At 49.9% G+C, this 9,723-nt stretch overlaps 1 protein-coding gene across 3 annotated transcripts in view; it reads right to left on the reverse strand.

Moving 5' to 3' along the window:
- Positions 1-9,723, reverse strand: part of PPP1R1B (protein phosphatase 1 regulatory inhibitor subunit 1B) — a 52,913-nt gene that overhangs the window by 9,662 nt on the left and 33,528 nt on the right. For all 3 annotated transcript variants that reach the window (XM_006022594.3, XM_014519430.2, XM_025202912.1), the window contains one exon: positions 1,067-1,231. In XM_006022594.3, the coding sequence (XP_006022656.1) occupies positions 1,067-1,231 (165 nt within the window). The remainder of the gene's footprint in view (positions 1-1,066; positions 1,232-9,723) is intronic.

Genomic DNA, 9,723 nt, shown 5'->3' on the forward strand with positions numbered 1-9,723 from the left:
GAGGCAGGGAGCTGGCCTGCCCTAAGGTCACTCAGGAAGTCCATGGGGAAGCTAAGGAGGGAACGCAGACCTCCTGAGTCCCAGCCTCCTGGGTAAATGAGAGTTAGTCGAATGTTGTAAGGCCTTCTCAGCAGTTGACTATACTTGCCGGGCACATTATTTGCAATGAATCAGTTACCCGGGTCCAGTTTTTTGTTTTTGTTTTTGCTTTTTTAATGAAAATTTGTTGTGTTCCAGGACAAATCAATTCCAAATCCGTGAGTCCATCAAGAACCATAAGTGACCCTACAACTAGCAAACATCCTCCATCCCACCTCGGGCTCTAGATGTTTCCAAATCTTTTGGCAGGCATCCTATGTGCAGGCCCAAGCCCAGAGGCTTGAGGTTCAGATGCCCCCAAGTTTCGTTTGCCCTTAGCCATAAGGCCCCAGGAGCAAGCTAGGGAGGAGTCTCCCATTTCCATAAAGTGAGCATAAAGCCAAGATCTTCCCACTGGAAGTGAAAGTGGGAGGTTAGCTATACATTACCTCCATGGGTACTACCCTGTGCCAGGAGAGCAGTTTTCCCCAGGTGCGACTAGGAAAACCACCTTTGTGGTCACGGTGTTTCCCCTGCAAGGTAAGTCACCCATGTCCAGTTGAAACTCAGCTTTAGTCTTACCAGAGCCAGGACTAGAACTCAGGGCTTACTACTGGTTCCTAGGCCTGTCCTCACAGTCCAAAATCACACTGCTTCCTCACCCCCTCTATCCTTATGCATGGGGAAGACCTACTGATCTGAGCTTGTCTCATGATTTGCACCACTCTCCATCTTCTCCAGAGCCATTGACCGCCAAAACTGGACTAGATGACCTTGTCAGGTCCCTCCCAGCCCTATTTTCCTGATCCGCTGACAGACAGATACAGATTGGAGGCTATAGCACACCTTGCTGCCACTAGGGGGCAAGAGGCTTTCTGGTGCAGGGAATACCTGCCCACGTTTCTCCCCACCCCCAGGCATTTGCAATAGCGGTTTGGTGCTTTCTGCCCCCCTCCCAATGCATACTCATGCCTCATTTAACTCTTACCAGAATCATTGCTGCTCTCCAGGTCAAACAGGCCAGGGCCCTCAATTTCGGCATCCTCTGGGTCATGTGGATTGCTGTCTTCAGTCTCCCCATCGGAGCTGTCATGGTCACCATCTTGCAGGTTACTGCTGTTTTCCAGGTGGGACTGCACAATGCGCTGCACAGCTGGAAGGGACAAGAGGCAAGGCTGTTGGGGCGGAAGAGCTGATGGAGGGAAAGCCAGCCCCACATTCTGACCTGGCAGCAGAGGCTGCAGGTCTGGCCCTGAGTGGGGGAGGGTGAGAGCAAGCACACCTGCCATCTATCTCCATAGACCAGAGATTCTCAACCAGGGTGACACAGCACCACTGGGTGCCTTGAAATCCTTTCAAGGGTGCCACACAATGTTAGCACCATGAGGTATGCAAACATGATTCACAAGATAAACCCAGAGGTTTCCAATAGGAATCCGCAGTGTTAAGAACATTCTGATCTGTTGTGAATGTCTTCCTGAGTGCTTTGCAACAGAAAAGTTGCTCTGCTATTTTTCCAGTCAATAAATGAGCGAAAGTCAAGAGATGGCATTTTCTGAGGGCTGCCTCAAGTCTAAAAAGGTTAAGAACCACTGCCACAGATGTATCCTATCATACAGCCCTGCCAGGAAATCTCAAAGCACTTGAGACATACTCCTTCCTAGTCTCAGTGCCCCCGCCCTAGCTCTGGGGCACAGCAGGCCAGGAATAGCCCTGCTGCACTCATAGAGAAAGCAACTTACCCAAGGTTATGCAGAGAGTCAGTGGCTAGAGCCAGGGAGAGAACCCAGTGATCCTGCCTTTCAAGACAATTTTTTGACCACGTCTCTCCTTCCATCCTCAATTCCCTTTTCTCTTTAACACCTGTGTCAATTCACAGACACCAGTGAAGTTAATTCCAGTTTAAGCTGCTGGGAAAACACTGCATAACTAAATGTAGCATCTTTAAAGGACAATGCCAAGGCATTCTTCAGATTGTTGCTGTAACCACCCCCTAGGACCTATCACTTGTTTCCTCACCAGTGCTTCCCTCCAGTCCACTGAGTGTTAGCTTGTTTATTTCATGGTTGCTTTTAAGTCCCAGGCTTCAACACCGTGGTAGTTCTGCAGGGCAGCTGGGAAGCCCGGGGCCGTGTGCACTGGTTTGTTCATGAGGCGGCTCACAAAAAGTGGTGACAGCTCCTTCATTAGCCACGCTGATGTCAGAGCTCTGGCACTTCTCTGCTCTGCAAGTGGTTTACAGCTGCTTTCTGGGTGCTTGGAACAGCTGCCCTTTGGGGGCAGACAGGAATGCATGGGTGTGAGAATGCGTGTGCGAGAGTGGCAGGCAAGGTTCTTTGGGTAGATGCAATATCTTTTATTAGACCAACTAAATAGTGTGCGAGAGCGTGAGTGTACAAAAAGTGTGTGGGTGCAAGTATGTGTGAATATGCAAGTGTGTTTGAATGTGTATGTGAAAGAGACAGAGAGAGACCGTGTGTATGTGTATGTGTGTGTGCAACACACCCTGAACAGCCCTACCAGGCACCGTGTACCTGCCCTGCAACATGCTACAGCTAAGGACACTATTTGAGGAAATACAACTGATGAGAACAGGTTGGAAGAACTGGGGTTATTTAGCCTGGAGAAGAGAAGACTGAGGGCAATTTGATAACACCCACAAATATCCAAAGGATAGCTAGAGAGAGGAGGAGGACAGGCTCCTGATCTTAAATTGCAGTATGGGAGATTTGGGGTGGATATTAGGAAAATCTTTGCAACTCTGAGTTCTATAACTGGGGGGCTGGAAGTGGATTCTTATGGACCCTTTGGGCACATGGAGGGCACCCACTCTGAGCAGGGCAGTCCAGCATCTTCCTAACTCTGAAGGTGGAACAGGAGAAGTAGTGAAATCTCCATCCCTGCCAGGTGTTAAGAGCAGGTTAGACAGACAGCTGGCTGAGGTAGATTAGCCAGGGTTGATCCTGACATGAGCATGGGTCTGGGCTAGGTGATTCTGTGATATAACAAACCTCTGTGCTCCACCAACCACATGATCACCTATATATGAAGGCTGGTGGGACTACCAACCTCCTTGCCATTCACGTGCACGCAGCCTTAATGGCCTTTCAGCTTGAAATCGACCCCGCAGCAGGTAACACAGACCCAGCTTCCTGTAAGATCCTCCCCCTCCCCCCCGCCTCCCCCTTGCCCTGCAAGGTGCCCTAGGGGCTCTCTTTGAAGGGGAGGCCTTCACAGCTTTTCATTCCACATTAAAGGAGCTGGAGAGGTAAGCCATGGCAGGGCGTGAGGTGAGGCAGCAATGAGCTGAATCAGATAAGCAGGGTGATAGCCCAGAAGGATGATCCTTGTTGCCCCCAAAAGGGTCCCTACGAGCACCCACTCTGGCACCCCAGTTATACCCTATAAAGAACCTACCAGGTGCTACAGTTGAGGAGCAAGGAGACAAGGGCACTGCCAACAGCCTGATGCTGCAATGGGTGGGGCCCCTTAATAGATCAGGTGCCCTGTTTGGAAAAGGAGTCAATGGAACAGACAAGGCACACGGGACAAAACTGCCTCTGTTACAAATGAATCCTAGACAACATGGCCTTGATGTCCTGGTCTGATCCCACACAAGATGTACCAACCAGATCTCTGTCTCTGCATTGTCATCCTCCTCCTCCTTCTTGCTGCAGGATAGAGCAGATGGAAGCTGTCAGGCTAAAATAGTCCCAGGCAAGGAAGTCATCAGCTTCCCAGCCAGGGGCACTTGCAACGCAGTGACCCCTGGCTAAAAAGACATGCACTTTCCCAGTAAGACTCCCCATGTCCTAGCCTCTCTCCCATCCTCCTGCTACACCCTCCTGCTTTATCCATAAGTCAAAACAACAGGATATTGTATAGGCCAATGATGTTTGTTGAGTCCACTTGTGCCACCAGGGACCAGACACTGAAAGGAGATGGTGCCATTTGGAAAATCCAGATGCCAAGTCATTACATCTGGGATGCTTTTGGAAAATCTGGTGCATTATGAAAGGCCTAAATGGCACACTGACTTGTCTGATAATCTGGGTCCAAGTGTGGGTGCCGAGCCCTTACCCAGCCCTGAGCTCTAGGGGGATCTCACAAGCAGAGACCAGATTTATAGGTTTGTCTCTTTTGACCATTCATGACTTTGTCTGTAACTACCAGCAATAACTTTGCTTTGTTCTTTACTGCTCACTGTCCTGTCTAAGAACATAAGAGATGCCCTACTGTAGCAGGGACCAACCTTTTAGGCAGGGGTGCCACAAATTAGACCTGTGCCCTTCCCTTGACCAATCAGCTGCTCTTTCTGCCTCCTGCCCTGTGCTCCTTGCCCAATCTGCCACTGTTTTCTACTGCCATGCTGCCTGTCCCTCCCCAATCTGCTAGTGCCATACATAGAGGCTGCCTGTGCCATGGGTTGGCCACCCCTGTCCTACTGGGTCAGACCACAGGTCCATCTAACCCAAGTCCCACATCTTATTGACAGAGGGAGGCAGTAGATGCTAAGGGGACAGGGGCAGAGAGTGGAACTTCAGGAGAGGCGTACACAGGCAGGGCCTATCCAGACTGAGCTGTTCCCTGCCACTCTGCCCCTACAGCTTCCAGCATTCAGAGGCCTAATTTGGAGCCTGCACTTTAACTGTCATATTTAATACCGCTAATGGAACTATCATGCACAAATTAATCTAATCTTCTTTTGAACCTGGCTACATTATCAGCCTCTGTGACATCTTGTAACAATGAGTTCCACAAGTTAATAAGATGCTGGGTGAAAAAGTCCTTCCTTCGGTTTGTTTTAAACCTGCTCCTTTGTCATTTCACTGTATGTAGCATGAAGGTGCAACAGCAGGGGTTCTCTATCTTGGTAGACTTGAGGCACCCTCAAAAAATGCCAGCTCTTAGCTTTTGCTCATTTCTTGACTACAGAAAAATACGGAAGCCATTCTTCTGTTGCAAAAAACTCAGAAAGCCCACAGCAAGTCAGAATGGTTTTGACACCATGGATTCCTATTGGAAATCTCTGGGCTTATCTTGTGAATCGTGTAGGTGTTGGCATTGCATCACCCTTTAAAGCATTGCACATTTCTCCAGTTGAGAACCTTGTACTACATTGATTATCTGCATTCACATCATGGGGATTAAACAAAAACTACTGTTTTCCCTGGCACTGAGTTTAAGATGCCTCTGTTTCTTTCCGAGACCTGAGGAAGGGGCCTTAGCATCCAGAAAATTGTCTTCTCTCTCTCCAAGCTCCACGGTTGGTCCTGAAGATCTTACTAACCCAATAATTCTCAAACAGGTGTTGTAGCACCCTGGGGTGCCTTGAGAACCTTTCAAGGGGGATGCAGCATGCCATACAATGTTGGCACTGTTAGGTGTGCAACCATGATTCACAAGGTAAACCCAGGGATTTCAAATAGGAATCCATAATGCTAAAAACATTCCGACCTGTTACGGTCTTTCTGAGTTCTAAGCAGAAAAAAAATTGCTCTATTACTTTTCTGCAGTCAACAAATGAGTGAAAACGAAGCGCTAATATTTCCTGAGGGATGCCTTGTGTCTAAAAGGGTTGAGAACCACTGGACTAACCCAATCTTGCTTCTCACATAGTCCCTGGACCGTCACAGCAACAACACCACCGCCAATTTATAGGAGTCATGAGTTTCTGCAGTTCTCACCATCCTGTTCTGACTGAAGGCCTCTTTTGTTCAGGGACTTTCATGAGAAATGTGCAAAATGTATTTCACTTAAAAAATAAACAGACTCAGGTTATGTAAGGGTGTGTTGGACTAGCTGGGAGATATTGACAAGACTTGGGAGTGGGTAAAATTATCCTCCTTAATGACCCTGGATCAACAGTGCAGTCATTGTCTCAGCCTCTCTTGTGTCTTCCCCAAACAAGGCTGATCACATTTTTGACCGAGGACTATGGGCCCTGCCAAGTGTCAGGAACAAGGAAATATTTTCTTTGCACGATCAGTAAAAAGGATCAGGAGGATTTTCTTGCAGCATAAAAAGCACCTGCCTGCCCACACCCTCCTACCTGCTTTTCTTGCAAACAGAACTGATTTGATTTCCGCCCCCTCCCCCAGTATTCAATTTTCTTTTCACCTCCGGGTTGAGAAAGTTTAGCTCTAAGGGGGTCATTTTTAGAGGCAGTTACAGCCATCTGGAAACAGGAGTCTGACATGTAAGTACTGTAGCTTCTGAGCCCAGCAGAAAGATGGATTTGGGGGCTAACAGGTAAACTGGGAGGAAGGACACCTGGGGTGTCTGCCTGGCTCTTGGTTAAAGTCAGGTTTCTGGGCAAAGGCCAGCATGGAAGAAGCTGGCCTTGTGTTCAGAGCAGGCAAAATGAATACAAGGACTCCTGGGTTCTATTCTTGGCTAGTGCAAGTAGGAGTCAGCTGCTTGGTTTCTTATGGATCTTTTTTGGATCCTAAGAGATGGTGCAGCATGAATCAGCACTTCCCATGCAGCTCAAGGGACAAACTCCCAGCCCGGTGCTCATTTTGCCCAGGGCAGTCCATATTTGGCCCAGACAAAGACCTGATGACCTGTCCCTTTTACACTTTGGGGCTGTGAGTCAAGCAGGGCAGATGCTCACAAGCAGAATAGTGCTCTAGGGTCCCTTGCCTTCATTCTGGCTGAGAGAAGATGGAGGTGGTGTGAAGAGATATGGGGGGGCACATTTCAGCCTCCTCCACTCATGGTAGCTAACCATGAGGCTATCCTGGCTGCCTGAGCTTCTGAACATGCCCTGAAGGGGAGGGAGGAGGTTGGGAGGGGCTGGTTCTTTGCTCAGCAGGGAACATGCTGGCTGTAAGCTCATGAGAAGAGAGAGAGGATGGCAAAGAAAAGGGGGAAAGAGGGCTCCGCCAGCCTTGAAAGTGGCATGTGTGCCCAGCCCTGTGGCCTCAGCCTCTGGCCATGGAACCTGAGGGTGGGAGCATGGCCAAGGATCAGCTGGTAGAGAGACAGCCCTTGGCATCATAGTACTGCTCTTAGGCTCTGGCTGACTGGGGCACACTGAAGCCAGCCAAGGAGAGACCAATATGGCAGCTGCTGTGCTAGAAAAAGCCATGAGGCTAACCCTTGCCCCCCCCCCCACTGCTGCCAGGGATCCCAATTCAGTCCTGCACTGGTGCCGAGGCTGGCACAGGGGATGGGGGAGGGGAACAGCAATGCATATCTCCAAGCCTGTGGCTGCTGGGGCTTGCTCTGGCTTCTGGACAAGGCTAGATGCCCTGAGGAGACTGCTAGGAACAGAGGAACACTGACCATGGCTCCTTCTGCCCTGGGCCCACCTGGGCCTTGGCCTGCCTCTGACATGCCCCTAACAGTACTGGTCTTGGGAAGGGGATCTCCAATCAGGGAGATTCAAGGGGTAGGAGGGCTCATAGAACACAGGTCATACTTCCCTGATGACCACAGCTTGTTGGAGAGGTCACTTTAAAGGTACAAAGGCATCATACATGAGTTGCTGTGAATCACCAACATGCACAGGATGGGGCACAACGGCCCCAGAGAAACCCCACAATGTTAGAAGAGGAGTGAGGTGATACCCTGGCCACTGCAGATCTCATCCCATGGATCTGAAATTCTAAGATTCAGGGCCCCCCTCTCAGGTGGTAGAAACAGGCCTGGCTGCCCTGGCATTACATGGGTCGACAGCAACTGAGAATCCAGCCTCCTGGGCTCTGTAAAGAGGTCTGGTCCTGGGCAAGCCCTTGTATGGCCTGGGCTTGCCAAGGATCAGCCAGCGTGTGCCCTCTCCCAGCCAGTCGCCTCTCTGGGTTACTCAAGTGGCAGAAACCCAAGACATAAGGCTCCCCCTGCTCTGCCTCATTCCCCCTTACATAGGGCTGTGGATCTCAGCAGGGCCATTCCCTATTCACAGGAGGGGGCTGTAAAGGAGTCAAAGTGCCTTTGAAGGCAGCGGCAGAACAAAGCCGAGAGCTGGGAACACGTGGGAAGGAGAACAGGGTCCGGATCCTGCCAAACTCCTCACAGGGCACGGAGACAGGAGAGAACAATAGCAAATAGGTCAGAGCACAGGAAGCAGAGGGGAGAATTTGCCATGTACAGTACAGGACGTGTCTGCAGGGTTGTGGTGTGTAAGTAATTCTGAGAGTGTGTGTGTGGGTGGGTGGGTGTGCATGCACACGCTTTAAAGTGCATCAGAGGAAAGCTCTGTGTGTGACTTTATATGGATGCATGCGACTGCGCACATGCACGCAAGTTGTATGTATGTGTGCATGCACTCACATGCAAAGGACTGTGTGTATGTGTGTGTCCATATGGAGGCATAAGGCCATGACTGCATGCATACAGGTGAGTGTATGCATGTGTGCACATGCATGTGCAAATGACTGCATGCACGTATGTGTGCACACTTGTGTGCAAGTGACTGCATGCGTGTTATGTAAGACAGAGAAGGAGAAGCTTCCAAATGAGAACGTGCTCTCTAAATCCACCCCTTGTCCCCCACTATCCACCCATCATGCCCCTCTCGGTGCCTTGCTTTTCCTGTCTGCAACAGGGGCAAACACCCTTTACCCACATCATAGGGAGAGGGTAAAGCATAATCTACAGATATCCTGCAAAGCACTCTGAGATCCCTGGTGACAGGGGCAAGTGAGAGGGGGTGATTCCCCTTTCTCTAGGCATTTCTCTGTCCAGCTGGAGCAGCCCCATTCCTGCACAGAGTCTGGCTTGCAGTACAAACTTGACAAAGCTTGGCAACATCAGCAACACAAGCAGATTGTCAATGGCATACGTGGCCTCAAATTAGGGGTTTAAATAGGCCATGTCAGTAAACACACTGGGCCCAATTCATCTCGCGCTTACATCAGCACGTCTCTGTTGACATCAGATGCACAGCTCCCGATTTATACCAGGTGGAGGAGAGAAGCGAATTGGGGCCCTTTGATTTTGCCATTGAGGTTTGTTAAGCTCCGAAGGTGCTAATTAAAGATTTGAATGTGTGTGTTGGGGGGGCGGGGAGCTGGGACATTGCACTCTTCAAGCTGGCAACGTCGGAAAGCTAAAATAGGGACAGCGGCAATGACAGAGAGAAGCATGCCTGTTAACTCCATGGAAATCAGTTGGCATAGGAGTAGGAGCTGCTCTTTGCTATGTACGGCACCTAGCATGAAGGGGCCAGAGGTGGCTGGCCTCTGGAAGATACCATAAAGCAACAAACAGAGAGAATTTGGGAGGAATTAAATTTGTGAATGGCTGACCCCACAGGGCAGAAAATATGTGCACCTTTCAGATCCCATGTCAGGACCCCACATCAAGGGTTAAGGAGATCTTGAATGGCCTGCAAAGTGCATGCTGGCCCTTTGCAAAGTGGTGGATATGAATGAGGGATGGTCACTGTCCTGCTGACTCATCCTGGCAGCTGAGGAAAATCTGACCTAAAAATTGCCAGAATCTCACAGTGAACAAATACTAGATCTCAATCTCTGCCCTCATTTCTTATCCAAAGTCTCCATAACCAAGGAACAAGGGTGAGAGGACTGAACACATCACTAAGATCCAGCATCATGCTGTTCTAACCCCAGCTGGATCACAGGGTAGCTGGGTGAGGTGGGACCAGTCACGTCCTCTCCCAAGCCTCAGTTTCCCTAC

Source organism: Alligator sinensis, unplaced genomic scaffold (genome assembly GCF_000455745.1).
Source record: "Alligator sinensis unplaced genomic scaffold, ASM45574v1 scaffold886_1, whole genome shotgun sequence".
Classification (NCBI taxonomy): Eukaryota; Metazoa; Chordata; order Crocodylia; family Alligatoridae; genus Alligator; species Alligator sinensis.